General features: G+C 39.8%; 1 protein-coding gene across 11 annotated transcripts in view; it reads right to left on the bottom strand.

The window, feature by feature from the left end:
• ADK (adenosine kinase) overlaps window positions 1–15,909 on the bottom strand; it is a 563,972-nt gene that overhangs the window by 503,360 nt on the left and 44,703 nt on the right. For all 11 annotated transcript variants that reach the window (XM_003813003.5, XM_008965554.4, XM_034930883.3 and 8 more), the window contains exon 2: window positions 8,512–8,586. In XM_003813003.5, coding sequence (XP_003813051.2) covers window positions 8,512–8,586 — 75 coding nt within the window. The remainder of the gene's footprint in view (window positions 1–8,511; window positions 8,587–15,909) is intronic.

Below are 15,909 nucleotides of genomic sequence, written 5' to 3'. Positions count from 1 at the left end.
TGTAAACAATAGAAATATATTTCTCACATTCCTGGAGGCTGGGAAATCCACGGTTAATGCACCGGCAAGATTGGTGTCTGGCGAGGCTTTTCTCTGCTTCTAACATGGAACCTTGTTGCTGCATCCTCCAGAGGGGAGGAACACTGTGTCCTCACATGGCAGAAGGAATGTAAAGGCAGGAGAGCTCTCCCTTCAACCTTGAGTCCTTTCACAAGTGTGCTAACCCCATTCGTAAGAGCAGAGCCTTCATAACTTGGTCAACCCCCAAGAGTCACACTTCTTATACTGCTACACTGGGGATAAGTTTCAACATGAATTTTTGGAGAGGATACCATCATTCAAACCATAGCAATATACCACTTATCTATGCTGGGTGCGGTGGCTCATGCCTGTAATCCCAGCACTTTGGGAGACCGAGGTGGGCAGATCACCAGAGGTCAGGAGTTCGAGACCACCCTGGCCAACATGGTGAAACCCTGTCTCTACTAAAACTGCAAAAATTAGCCGGGCATGGTGGCACATGCCTGTAGTCCCAGCTACTCGGGAAGCTGAGGCAAGAGGATCGCTTGAACCTGGGAGGCAGAGGTTGCAGTGAGCTGAGATTGCGCCACTGCACTGCAGCTTGGGTGACAGAGCAAGACTCCAACTCAAAAATAAAAAATAAATAAATAAATAAATAAATAAAATATATATACATAGTACTTATCTAAATACTTATCTAATGGTGGCTCAAAATGTAGGCTAAACACGATTCGTTTATATCATAAGGTAAGTTTTTAAATATATTTGGAAGAAATAGCCAGGAGTAACAATAGAGAAGACTCTTTTATTGTTAGGGTCCAAAGACTTGTTTTTTATCTTCAAGTACTTATTTGAAAATCAAAGTTAAAGATTAAAACCTTCCAAATATAAAATAGAACTTCAGCTAGCCACTTAGGACCAGCTGCTAGTAAAACATGTAAAACAAAGAGGTTACTCGAGCTCCCAGCAGCGTCATTGATGGCAGCAGCAGGCTGTCTAGAGCAGCTGCTGCAAAGACACTGGCTACAATTGGGGAGATGCAGCCAGGGCTGCATGCTCCACAGAGCCCATGGGAGCTGGGAACAGGTGGGAGCCACACCCACTTCCAAGTTGGCAGGGCTGGAGCCCCACCCTCCTGAGTGCAGCTGCAGCCACCCAGCCATGGCTGTGGACCCAGGTATCCCTGCACTCTCTGGGGCCCGGGAAGTCCCCCTTTCCCCTGCAGACTCAGAAGTGCCTGTTCCCATGCCTGGCCTCTCCTCGATCCCAGCACCTGCTCCAGGGTGGAGCAAAGTTGTGGCCAAGCCCAGGCACTGTCACAACCCAGCAGGTGTGCATGTGCTCGGGGCAGCACTGACATACCAGCCCCCTGCCCCCTCAGCCCCCTCTGGACTTTAGGTGCAGAGAAGCATGGGAAGGAGGCCAAGGTGGGACTGAGGGCAGCTCAATGGGGCCAGCAAGTACCCTCATCACCAACAGCCTGCACACTGTGGACAACATGATTGATGGCAGCAGGAGGCAGACACTCTCCTGGGAAAAAAGGGGTGGGTTCAGGTGAAGCCCCGCCTTCAAGCCAGGGACAGCCTGAAGCATGGGGGCCAGGCTATCAGTTCCAGGTGGGGTCCACTGAGGGGAGTGAGACTCATGGTGCTTTTTCCAGACCCACCCATAGCCGCCCATGGACCAATCAGCACACACTTCTCCCTTGTGAAGCCCATTAAAAACCCTGGACTCAGCCAGACTTACAGAAGAGACCTGGGACTACCAACTGTGGAAAGGAGTTACCCCCTCGGGGTCTCATCTCACCGAGAGGTGAACACTTGTCAGGACGACCTGCCTGCAGAAAGGAGCTACCCACTTCGGGTCTCCTGAGAGCTGTTCTGTTGCTCAATGAAGCTCCTCTCCACCTTGCTCACCCTCCAGTTGTCCCCATACCTCACTGTTCATGGATGCAGGATAAGAAGTTAAGACCCACCAAGTGGCAGGACTGAAACAGCTGTAACACAAACAGAGCTAAAATATGCCTCACCCCACTCAGCACCTTGCAGGCAACAAGAAGGAAAGAAGAGCTGCAGCCCTTCTGAGAGCCCAGACCTAGGGGGTTCCCAATCCAGGGCTGTGACACTCTCTTTGGGGCTCTGTGGTTTCTGGTGTCTCCAAGCTTCTGGGCACCACCATATTATCCTCGTCCAGACGTCGGTTCCTACAGTGGAAGCCACTTGAGATGCATCAGATCCAGCCGCAAGCTTGCATGAAGCCAGCACCTGTGCCAGCGCCTGGAGATGCCCACCCCACCGCAGCAGCCAGCATGAGTGGCTGTACACAGTGGCCAGACCCCATATTCGCTTGCTCACACACCCTTCGCCACGCCACTCTGCACCTGGCTCGCCCTTGGCAGGTGTGGGATCCAGGCTGGTAGCATGAGCCGAACGCAGCCTGCCAGGCCAAACAAGCAGAACAAGCCCGGCAGGCACAAGCAAACCTCAGGCAAAGGCTCCACCAACCACAGTGGCTTCTGGCTGGAAAAGCGACACCCTAAGGATCCTGTGACATCATCACACAGCTGCCAAGTCATAATCACTCTGATCACATTTGCCTGAAATTTTAAAAACAGTGATCCAAAAACATAATGTTGAGTGAAAAACAGCATACTAACAAAGACTACACATAGTATTAGCCCATAAACATTTATCTTCAGGTTATATATGCCTAACAAACATCTGGAGGCATGTCCACCAAAATAACAACACTGATTATATATGTGTGAAAGCTAATCATACAAATTGGGTCATTCTTGTCATATCTGACTAAAACAGGTGACAGGCTGGGGGGAAGAGCACTCAGCACACATAACATTGCTCCAAGAAGGTAATTCTCTGCAAGCCTGGCTGCTGAAACTGCCTGTTGTAATCTGAAAACAGTTTTATCCAGTAGCTACTGAAACAATGAGCTGTGACTTTAAAGACTAGTTCTACTCACTGCAGTCACTCACCAATCAAAGCTTGCCACCTCCCCAAAACTAGTGCCAATGAGCTTTCTTTCAAAACAATACAAAACATTTCACCTTCTTATAAAACTTCCAATCTTATCTTTCTTCTTCAGACATAGCAAAGACCACCTGGTCTGTGTGTATATCCCAAATTTCAATTCTTGCTTCCCATATAAAATGTTCTACATTTATGGGTTTGTCTCTATACTTTATTTTACTTTTGAAATACACGATAAAATTTCAAATTCTTAAGTTGCTCTTTACTTTTATACATCATGATTTTTTTAAAATAGTGACCATGAATTAGTTGACTTCCTGAACAAAATATCTCACACTACACAAACAAAAGAGATCTAATTTTAAACCCATGAATTCATGTCCAACTGATTTTATTTTCTGTTTATTACAGCCTTTGATGTACAACTGACATACAATAAACTGTAGACATTTAAAGTATACAATTTGATACGTTATATACCCATATAAGCATCACACTACCAGTTTTCCCCTAACGTAACCTTTATAGGGCTAAGAAAGTTATCGACATAGTTACCTAGGTTGCTTTAAGTTATTTTTTTTAATCAGGAATAGATATTAGATTTTGTCAAAAGGTTTTTCTTTGTCTATTGAGATAACTACATGGAGTTTTCTTAGACTGTTAGGTTAGTTTCTTACTATAGTGAATTACTCTAATTACATTTCTTTTTTTTTTTTTTTTTTTTGAGACAGATTCTCAGGCTGTCACACTGGCTGGAGTGCAGTGGTGCAATCTCGGCTTACTGGAACCTCTGCCTCCCAGGTTCACCCGATTCTCCTGCCTCAGCCTCCCGAGTATCTGGGATTACAGGCACACACCACCATGCCCAGCTAATTTTTGTATTTTTAATAGAGACGGAATTTTGCCCTATTGGCCAGGCTGGTCTCAAACTCCTGACCTCAAGTGATCCATCCACCTCAGCCTCCCAAAGTGCTGGGATTACAGGCGTGAGCCACCACACCCAGTCTTCTAATTACATTACAAATGTTAACCTGCTCTACATTCCTGGTACACTACTTAATTCTGCAATAAATGATACACAGAGTGATAATGTGGGTAAGTCATTTTCAACTTTCATTATGAATTTGTATTCAAAGTTGGGAAAACAATTATAGATAGATAACAGAATGAAAACATCAACCTTAAAAACACAGTTAATAGAAGTAAGGAAATAGAAAGATGGAAGAAGTAGCATAGGAAAGAATAGGGGCACCAGTAATCTCGTTCTCCATAATGAGAAGTCAACAGATTCCATTGAAATTTGGGTTTTTTTGTTTTGGTTTGGTTTGGCTTGGTTTATTTTATTTTATTTTTATTTTTTTGAGACAGAGTGTCAACTCTTGTCACCCAGGTTGGAGTGCAATGGTGCGATTTCAGCTCACTGCAACCTCTGCCTCCCGGGTTCAAGCAATTCTCCTGCCTCAGCCACCCGAGTAGCTGGGACTATGGGTGCGTGCCATCACACCTGGCTAATTTTTGGTATTTTTAGTAGACACAGGGTTTTGCCATGTTGGCAAGACTTGAACTCCTGACCTCAAGTGATTCACCTGCCTCAGCCTCCAAAAGTGCTGGAATTACAGGCGTGAGCCACCACACCCAGCCTGAAATTTGACAGAACAAGAAATTTTAAGAAATGTAAGTACAGTATATTATTTAAAAGTACAAGGTAACCAAAAGAACTAAAATCATTAAAGTAACTGTATATAGTAGAATTTTCTGACTGGGAAAGTGTGTTTTAAAGTTTCTATCTGAATGTCTTAGGATAAAACACATCTCCCAGTTTATCCTAGACCCCCAGCACATTTCCTATTATATTACCGTAAGTCAAATTTACACATTTATAAATTCTTGCCTTACCCTTTGACATCTGAGTTTAGCCAAATATACTTACAGGGGTAATCCCCAGGATATAAAAAAAAGTTTCAAAAAAATTATTGTCCCCCATAATTACTTATATTTCTACATACTATCAATGAACAATAAGAAAATAAAACAATCCCAATTTACAATGGCATCAAAAATAATAAAATTAAATTTAACCAAAGAAGTGTAAGACTTATGCACTGAAAACCTACTAAACACTGCTAAAATTATTTTAAAAAGACCTAAGGCTAGGCGCAGTGGCTTACACCTATAATCCCATAACTTTGGGAGGCCAAGACGGGCGGATCACAAGGTCAGGAGTTTGAGACAAGCCTGACCAACATGGTGAAACCCTGTCTCTTCTAAAAATACAAAAATTAGCCAGGCATGATTGCACACGCCTGTAATCCCAGCTACTCGGGAGGCTGAGGCAGTAGAATCACTTCAACCCGGGAAATGGAGATTGCAGTGAGCTGAGATCATGCCACTGCACTCCAGCCTGGACAACAGAGCAAGATTCTGTCTCCAAAAAAAAAAAGACCTAAATAAATGGAAAGACATTCTGTCTTCATAACTTGGAAGACTTAATCATGTATTTATCTATACATTCAATGTAATTCCAATCAAAATTCCAACTGCCTTTTTTACAGAAATGAAAAAGCTATCCCCAAAAATTCATATGGAATTGTGAGGGATCTCAAATTAAAAATTAATAATAATAATAATAATCTTGAAAAACAAAGTTGGAGGACTGACACTTCCTGACTTCAAAATTTACTACAAAGCTACAGTAATCAAAACAGTGTCGTACAGGCCAGGTATGGTGGCTAATGCCTATAATCCCAGCACTTTGGGAGGCCAAGGTGGGAAGACAACTTGGGCCTAGGATCAAGCCAGACTTGAGTTTGAGACCAGCCTGGGCATCATAAGGAGACCCCGTTTATACAAAAAAATTTTTAAAATAGCTAGGGATGGTGGTACCTGCATATAGTCTCAGTTACTTGGGAGGCTGAAATAGAAGGATCACTTGAACCCAGGAGTTCAAGGTTTCAGTGAGCTATGATTGCATCACTGCACCCCATCCTGGGTGACAGAGCAAGACCCTGTCTCCACAAAAAAAAAAAAAAAAAAAAAAACACACATACACAAAAACACCAATGTCATACTGGCATAAGGACAGACATATGTATCAATGGAATAGAATGGAGTCCAGAAATTTACCCATATATCTATGGTCACCTGATTTTGTCAAGAGTATCAAGATCATTCAGTGGGGAAAAGAATAGTCTCTTCAACAAATGTTGTTGAGACAATTGGATTTCCACACGCAAAAGAATAAAGTTGAACCCTTATTTCATACCTTATACAAAAATTAACTCAAAATTGATCAAATGCCTAAATCTAAGACCTTAAACTACAAAACTCTTAGAAGAAAACACAGGCACAAATCTTTGTGATCCTGGATTTAACAATAGATTCTTACATATGACAGCAAAAGCATAAGCAACAAAAGAAAAATAAAATGGACATCATCAAAATTTAAAACTTTTGTGCATCAAAGGATACTATCAAAAAATTAAAGTAAATCCCTAGAATGGGAGAAAATGTTTGCAAATCATATGCTAGCTGATAGGGTCTAGTATCCAGAATATAAAAAGAACTTTTACAACTTAACAAAAAGACAACGACCCAATTAAAAAATGGGCAAAGAGCTTCAACATTTTCCCAAAGATATACAAATATCCAATAAGCATATGAAAAGATGCTAACATCAAAAGTTTTCAATAGAAAAATGCAAATCAAAATCACAATGAGACATCATTTCACACCCACTCATATGGCTATAATTTAAAAAATAAAAAATAAGCTTTGGCAAAGACGTAGAGAAACTGGAACACTTATGCACTGCTGGTAGGAATGCAAAACAGTGCAGCTGCTTTGGAAAACAGTTTGGTGGTTTCTCTAGAAGTTAAACACAGAATTACCATGTGACCCAGCAGTTCCACTCCTATGTGTATACCCAAGAGAAATGAAAACACATTCCTACACAAAAGCTTATACATGAATATTCATAAGAAGCATTGTTCCTAATAGACAAAAAATAAAAACAACATAAGTGTCCATCAACCAATGAATGGATAAACAAAATGTGGTCTATCCACACAATGGAATAGTCCACTATTAAAAGGAATGAAGGACTGATACATGCTACAACATGGATGAACCTTGAAAGCATTACATAAGTAAAATAAGCCCAAACACAAAAGGTCATATATATAAACACAAAAGATTATATATTATTATATGATTCCATTTCTATAAAATGCTCAGAAAAGACAAATTCATAGAAAAACTAAGTATACTAGTAGTTCCCAGGAGACTGGGCTAGAGGAGGGAATAGCGAATGACTACTCACTGGGTATGGGATTTCATTTTGGGGTGATGAAAATGTCCTGAATTAGATAGTGGTGATGGTTGTACAACTTTGTGAATATACTGGCAGTCACTGAATTGTATACTTTATAATGGTTAAAATGATCAATTTTATGCGATATAAATTTTGCCTCAATTTTTTAAAAAGTAATTATTCTTGGGTACAGAAATCAGGGTGTGTGAGGAGAGGGGGGATCTTGCTTTCTCATCATTAATCTTTTTCACTACTTAAATTTGCCATATAGTAGTGCCCCCGTTATCCGAGGTAGATGCATTGTAAGATGCCCACTGGGTATCTGAAACCATGGATAGTACTGAACCATATATATATAGATACATACATACATACATACATACATATATATACACACACACACAAACACACACACAGTTTTTCCTACACATACATACCTACACATCATACTATGATAAAGTTTCATTTATAAATTAGGCACAATAAGAGATTAACAACAACTAACTAAAAATAGAACAACTATTAAAATATACTGTAATAAAAGTTATGTGGACGTGGTGTGTGTCTCTCTCTCAAAATGTCTTATTACACTGTCCTATGGGTAACTGAGACCTCGGAAACTGAAAACAAGGACACAAGTGGGGACTATTGTACCAAATGGCCTCAAATACTTAGGTAAATAAACAAACTGATTTCTCAGCTAAGTTGAAACATTGGAAGTTACTAATAAAGCGGAAACAGCAGAGCTTCATGTCCTCTGAATTATATCCTGCATGTTCTCTTGTCTTCTCTAATCATCTTTCTTCTCCCATTATAGCTTCTGAGAGGAAACCAGACTGGGCACATTCAGGGTAGAATGTCTGTAGATTATGATACCATTATAGACGTAGCTCACTGACAGTAGTTTAAAAGTTGGGGAATTAAATAATTAGGTAAATTATATAAACTTTTCTCCTTCCAAATAATAAGCAAAAAAGTTTTAAGTAAAAATAGCAATGTATATAAGTTTTCCCAAGGAAAATTGTACTCAGTTATTCAATAGTTAATGATAGCACACTTGCTATCACCAAACTTAAATTTCCTGAGTTTTCCTTTAATTGAAGACATTCGGTGGTAAATTCACTTCTAAAGTTTTCATCCATTCTTCTTCAAATATAAGTTCCACATAGTGCATATGAAGAGTTTAATACTTACTTATCAAGGAAATCTTTGTCCACTACAGCAGAGATGTCAAGCAGAGGATTTCCCATTCCAAAGAGAATATTTTCTCTAAAAAAACACAAAACACAAGTTAGAAATACTTCTAAAAGTAAGTTGATATGTAAAAGGTACACAAAATAAAAATAACTATCTTCATTTCAACCTGAAAATAAACCTAACACACCAGTTTATTAAACATTTGATTTGCCTATTATACGTAGAACATTTTAGAGGTAGCATAAAGACATTTAGAAAAAAAGATGATTATCAGAGAAAGATGCAAATCAAAACTACAATGAGACACCATCTCATACCAATCAGAATACCTTTTTTTTTTTTTTTTTTGGACACAGAGTTTCGCTCTTGTCGCCCAGGCCGGAGTGCAATGGTGCAATCTCAGCTCACTGCAACCTCCACCTCCCAGGTTCAAGTGATTCTCCTGCCTCAGCCTCCTGAGTAGCTGGGATTAAAGGTGCCTGCCACCATGCCTGGCTAATTTTTGTATTTTTAGTAGAGATGGGGTTTCACCATGTTGGCCAGGCTGGTCTCGAACTCCTGACCTCAGCTCATCCACCTGCCTTAGCCTCCCAAAATGCTGGGATTACAGGTGTGAGCCACTGTGCCCAGCCCAGAATAACTATTACTAAAGAGTCAAAAAAAAAAAAAAAAAAAACCAGATGGTGTCAAGGTTGCAGAGAAAAGGTAATACTTATAAACTGTTGATGGGAATGCAAATTAGGTTAGCCCCTGTGAAAAGAAGTTTAAAGATCTCTCAAAAAACTTAAAACATAATTACCATCCGACCCAGCAATCTCATTATGGGTATATACCCAAAGAAAAATGAATCATTCTAGGCTGGGCACGGTGGCTCACGACTGTAATCCCAGCACTTTGGGAGGCCGAGGTGGGTGGATCATGAGGTCAGCAGATCAAGACCATCCTGACCAACAAGGTGAAACCCCATCTGTATAAAAAATACAAAAATTAGCCAAGTGTGGTGGCGCGCACCTGTAGTCCCAGCTACTCAGGAGGCTGATGCAGGAGAATCACTTGAACCCAGGAGGAGGAGGTTGCAGTGAGTCGAGATCGTGCCACTGCGCTCCAGCCTGGGCGACAGAGCGAGACTCTGCCTAAAAAATAAAAAAAATGAAAAAAATGAATCATTCCACCAAAAAGGGATATGTTTATTACAGCACTCTTCACAATAGCAAAGACATGGAATCAACCTAGGTGCCCATCAATGGTAGAATGGATAAAGAAAATTCAATACATATACACCATGGAATACTATGCAGCCATAAAAAAAGAACGAAATCATGTCCTTTACAGCAATATGGATGCAGCTGAATTATCCTAAGTGAATTAACATAGAAACAGAAAGCCAAATATCACGTTTTCACTTATAAGTGGAAGCTAAACACTGGGTACGCAGAGACACAAAGATGTCGGGACAAAAGACACTGGAGATTCCAAAATCAGGGAGGGAGACAGGAAAGCAAGAGCTCAAAAACTACTTATTGGTTACTATGTTCACTACTTAGACGATGGGGATCATTACAAACCCAAACTTCAGTATCATATGATATACCCATGTAACAAACCTGCACATGCACTCCCCTGAATGTTATTAGGGAGCCCGTGGCACATCCTGGAAGAGTACAAGCAAGAGCCCTATCTACCCTTCACAAAAAAATGACTGTGGTAGGGTCTTCACAACGGATATCAGAAGTGATATAATTCTCTTATTATGTATCCAAAAAATTTAAATATATGCTAACTTTTTATAGAATGATTTGTAACTTTTACAAATTTAAATGCACATCTTTTCATCTAAAAATGTCTAGCTAAAACTTTTATTCATGTCTTATGTTTCCTATACTTCTTATATTCATGTCTTCTCATACATATACTTGTATGTTATATATATAAGGATTCATTTCAGATGCCTATAACATGAAATAAAGCAAAACAAAAACAAACAAATCAACAAGAAACGATATAATTTTAAATTATATTTAACAGACTTGGAGGAAGTCTGTTTTCCATAAGAGATCACAGTATGGTTCCAATCCAAATAAAAGAAAGAACTCCACCACAAGTGATGCCTTAAACAGAAGCTCATCTAGCAGCAAGAAATGGGCCAGTGAATACTGTTGGATCAGTCTCAATAAGAGACATTCATCTAGTTTATCCAAAAAGATTTGTTTCTGTGTAATTTTTTATTGGTCTCCAGTTTACTGATGATCCCCCTCCCTTTCAGTTGCCTCCAAACCAGTTACCATTCTCACCATTTGGCAACTATCAGTAATATCAATGGACTAACATGCCAATATTTTTTTAAGAGAATGAGGTACAGCCTATAATTATAATCTGTAATGATTTTTAGAAGATAAAATTACAGTCTCTTATTAACACCATAGATTGAGCAACTACGGCTGAATATGCAATAAAGAGACATTTGTCCCTTTTCTATTTAAAGAAAGCTGAGTGGAGGAGGGAAAGATAATACACTAACTTATTCACACTTAAATTGCATTTGTGATCAAAGCAAGTCTAATAAAAAAGTATTTTAAGTGCTTAGAAGGTGAAGGATCAATAGACAAATACAGTAAAATCTAACCATGATTTCACTGGGACTACTCTGCCTGATTTATATATTCTTATTCAAACAATAAAAACTCCTAGAACTTGTTATTTAAAAAACAAAACAAAACAAAAAAACAAGGATGAGCAGTGTTATTGGGCTACTTGGCTTTTTATTTTCCTTCACCCTTTTTATCATCGTTTGTAAGCATCCAGTTCAATGTATACAGTCATATAACCACAAAACTATGGAACATTTTCATCACAATAACAACAAAAAAGTATCCTCCTGCCCCCACATCAACCCCTCTACCCTCAATTGGTCCCCTCTCAGTTTTAAGGAATATAATTGTTACACCTCTTTTTAAGAAGTCAAACCTTTGAACATCTACCGCATTCCCAAAAGAGTTTATTATACTCCGTTTAAAAACTCAGTAAAGACAGTCTTACAGAGAGCCCAATAATTGATTCTAAGAATGAAGTACAATTCAAGAGTCAAATAATTCACTTCTGAGTCTCAGTTCTTTTTTTTTTCTTTTTTTTTTTTTTAGACGGAGTCTCTCTCTGTCACCCAGGCTGGAGTGCAATGGCATGATCTCTGCTCACTGCAACCTCTGCCTCATGGGCTCAAGCAATTCCTTCCTCAGCCTGCTGAGTAGCTGGGATTACAGGTGCCCACCACCACGCCTGGCTAATTTTTATATTTGTAGTAGAAATGGGGTTTCACCATGTTGGCCAGGCTGGTTTCGAACTCCTGGCTTCAAATGATCCACCCGCCTTGGGCCTCCCAAAGTGCTGGGATTACAGGTGTCAGCTACCACGCCCAGCCCAAGTCTCAGTTCTTGAGGTAGCTTGCTGGGAGACTTAAGCAAGCCATCTACCATCTCTGGGCCTAAATGTTAATAATGTTTGACTTGTTCCCAAATAATATTACAATTCAGTTAAGGTCATTTGAAGTCATTCTTATAATAAACTGGAATTGTGTGTCTGTCATCTTTTCCTTGCTATCCTCCCTCTTTTACCCCAAATTTCCTCACTCAAGAATGGAATTTGGGTGGAATTGATCCCTGGGGCAAACCTAAGCCAATCAGCACAATATATTTCTCTAGCCTTAGTAATCAGTTCAGAGACTGGCATGTAACCTAAGCCAGGAAAATCAGAATGAACCCAAGATTTTTTTCTATGATGCTCAGATACAGAACATATTTTTCCCTAATAGATATAAATGAAGAAGGTGCTAGAAGCCTTAAAAACCTAATGGCTTCAATGCAGCTGCCTTGGGATAAATTTATCACCACAGAAAGCAGAGTGCAAAAACTGAAAGAAACCAGGTCATTAATGAAGCTGTTGGACCACCTAATAAAGCTTTACCTGAAACCTATACTCCATCTGAACTTTTCTGTTCTTTGTTTTGTTTTGCTTTTTTAAGTAAAGGGGTACAAGTGCAGGTCTGTTACATAGGTAAACTTGTGTCATGGGGGTTTGTTGTACAGGTTATTTCATCACCCAGGTATCTGGACTTTTCAATTACATATGTCGGTAGTTTTGTTTATTTCCATTTGAGGCTGGTTTTTAGTTACTTACAACTGAAAGTATAGGGACAGACGTAAATTGTCATTAGTTCACTTTGTGAATCTGTTTAATATGTAATGCATTTTTATTATAAAACTGTAATATAGAAAAGATTATTAGTGCTCATTTTCTTTTTTTTGAGACAGAATCTCGCTCTGTCACCAGGCTGGAATGCAGTAGCGCAATCTCGGTTCACTGCAAACTCCGCCTCCCAGGTTCAAGCGATTCTCCTGCCTCAGCCTCCCAAGTAGCTGGGACTACAGGCACGCACCACTATGCCCAGCTAATTTCTGTATTTTTAGTAGAGATGGGGTTTTACCATGTTGGCCAGGATGGTCTCCATCTCTTGACCTCGTGATCTGCCCTCCTTGGCCTCCCAAAGTGCTGGGATTACAGGTGTGAGCCACCACACCCAGCCTAATCTTAACATTACAGTTCCCCAAGGGAGAACGTATGCAACATAGACCCTGATGAGTGATGCTGTTAGGCTGCAATTGTCCAAAGCCCACATGAAACTGGTTGCAGAAGTTGTGGCTAGTACAGCAGTGAGGAGAAAGGAATTTAAATTAGCACAGGCTGGACGTGGTGGCCCACACCTGTAATCCCAGCACTTTGGGAGGCTGAGGCACGTAGATGGTTTGAGTCCAGGAGTTCAAGGCCAGCCAGGGCAACATGCCAAAACTCCATCTCTACAAAAAATTGGCTGGGCACAGTGGCTCACACCTGTAATCTCAGCACTTTGGGAGGCTGAGGTGGGCGCATTGCCTCTGCACAGGAGTTCAAGACCAGCCTGGGCAACATGGCGAGACTCCATCTCTACAAAAAATACAAAAATTAGCCGCGTGTGGTGGCATGTGCCTATAGCCCCAGTTACTAGGGAAGCTGAGGTGGAAGAATCCTTGAGCCCAGGAGGTTGAGGCTACAGTGAGCCATGAGTATGCTACTACCTCAAAAAAAAAGAAAAAGAAAGAAAGAAAGGAAAAGAAAAATATAAAAAATTGAGCCAGGCATGGTGGTGCACACCCATAATCCCAGCTACCAGGGAGGCTGAGGTGGGAGGATCGCTTAAGCCTGGAAGGTCGAGGTTGCAGTAAGCTGTAATCGCACCACTGCACTCCAGCCCTGGGTGACAGAATAAGACCCTGTCTTAAAAACAAATTAATTAAATAAAGTAGCATATAAAAGATATCTTGAAATAGTAAGTTAAGTAAAAAAGATACAATTATTTTCAAAAGCAAATAAAACTTTGCTCATGTCACGTTTCTCTCTCCTTCACTGCACATAATTGAGATTATAATGGCTAGTTTCTTAAATACAAACACATATAAACTAGTGTCCAGGCCAGTAAATACTATGACCTTCTTAAATGATGAACATACTATATGAATAAGCATTTATTTTTATCTTGTTCTACTAGAATGTGAACAAGACGAGGTTTAGTCTATAGCCAAAAACTATGACTAACCCGTACTGGGATTACTTTTTATTCCAAATGTTAGCAATATCTTTTTCTTGGAATGGATGCTAGGATGAGAGATTCTGAACAATCTTTTTTTTGGGGGGGGGGCGGTCAGTAATTTTATAAATGTCTCATAATTTAGGCTTGCAGCCAACATAAACCTACACTATAATTATTATTTTATTGGACAGTCAACAAATTTTATACTGACATATATTTTACAGTAAGAGTTCCTGAGAAAATCTTTTCTTGGCTATTGATACATTAATGTTTGAATGTTGATTAGCCCTCTCAGTAATAGAAACATTTAATTATGATGCCAGAATAAACACTAACAATGACTGCCTTTAACTGTTACACCAGTCATCTTCTCTTTAAATCCAGAAACCTCAGCTTTATATATGACTCTCCTCTCTACGTCAACTAGCCCCGTCTTACTAGTAACGACATCATCTTGGTTTTATCAAACGCTTCCTGTACCTGGATTTCCCACAATACACCCACTAGCACTAGGCCCTCTGCAGACATTGCCTGAATTTCTACATTGTTAGCAATTGTTTTAGCCACAATAAATCCTGCACAATATCACCAAAGTCATATTATTTTAAACAATTCTAGACATAATATTTTTCTACTTAAAATCTACCTAGCTTCTGATTATTAATAGGATAAAATCCAAAAGCATAACTTAAAGGACATTGAATCTACTCAAACTTACCATATATCATCATATCTAAGATGCCATTATTCATAAAATAATCCCAATTTCCAATGGTGATGCAAAACACAATCAGTTGTAAGATGTACGCCAATTTCAGAGTTGTTAAAATGGGAAGAAATGTGCACATTAAGATAATCAAAATTCAGTAATTCTTTAACCTTACCTCTCACCATTCTAATATATACAAACTATTTTAATCATAATGCCTTACTGTTCTTTGAATAAGACTCTGCTTGTAAAGTTCTTCTCCTGCTTCCTTTGCCTGGCAAACTCCCATTCATCTTTTTAAAATTCCCTGTATGCTACCTGTCTTGGGAAGTTTTTCCTGATCGACTCCTACCCAAGGGCTTCCACATAAGATATACAAGCTGCCACCAACATCACTCAAGAGTGCTGTTAACAATGTAGAAAATGGCTCCTGGTACTGTATATCAAGGCACTGCATCCCTCCCTCCCAAAGATTTATTCATTCCCTCCTGCTCAGTTCTAAAAGTCCTTTGATGAACTTTTTAGTTGATTTTAGGGGTTGCTTTGAACTTTATCTCAATCAACTGATCTTAATCACCTAGACAACAAAGGGTAAAGATTTTTTTGAAATCTCATTTACATTTGTATTCCCAATGGCTAGCATATGATAATTCCATGGGTTTTCAGTGATTCTGTGATTATAGGTTCTGATCTTTTGTTTCTTTCTTTTTTTGAGACAGGCTCCTGTTCTGTTGCCCAGGCTGGAGGGCAGTGGTACAATCACAGCTCACTGCAGGCTCAACCTCCCAAGCTCTCCCACCTCAGCCTCCCAAGAAGTTGGGACTATAGCCACCATACCCAGTTAATTTTTTTCTTTTTAATAGAGACTGGGTCTCCCTCTGTTGCCCAGGCTCATCTCAAACTCTTGGGCTCAAGCTATACTTCTGCCTCAGCCTCCCTAGGTTCTAGGATTATAGGCATGAGCCAGCATGCCTAGCACAAGATACACTTTTATAAAGACAAAGAAGTTTTGAAAATAAAAAGTTAGCAAAAAGACACACCATGAAAACACTAATCACACTGGGGTGGG

This window comes from Pan paniscus, chromosome 8 (assembly GCF_029289425.2).
Source record: "Pan paniscus chromosome 8, NHGRI_mPanPan1-v2.0_pri, whole genome shotgun sequence".
Lineage (NCBI taxonomy): Eukaryota > Metazoa > Chordata > Mammalia > Primates > Hominidae > Pan > Pan paniscus.
The sequence above is the reverse complement of the archived record's forward strand: the minus strand, read 5'-3'. Positions and strand labels throughout refer to the sequence as shown.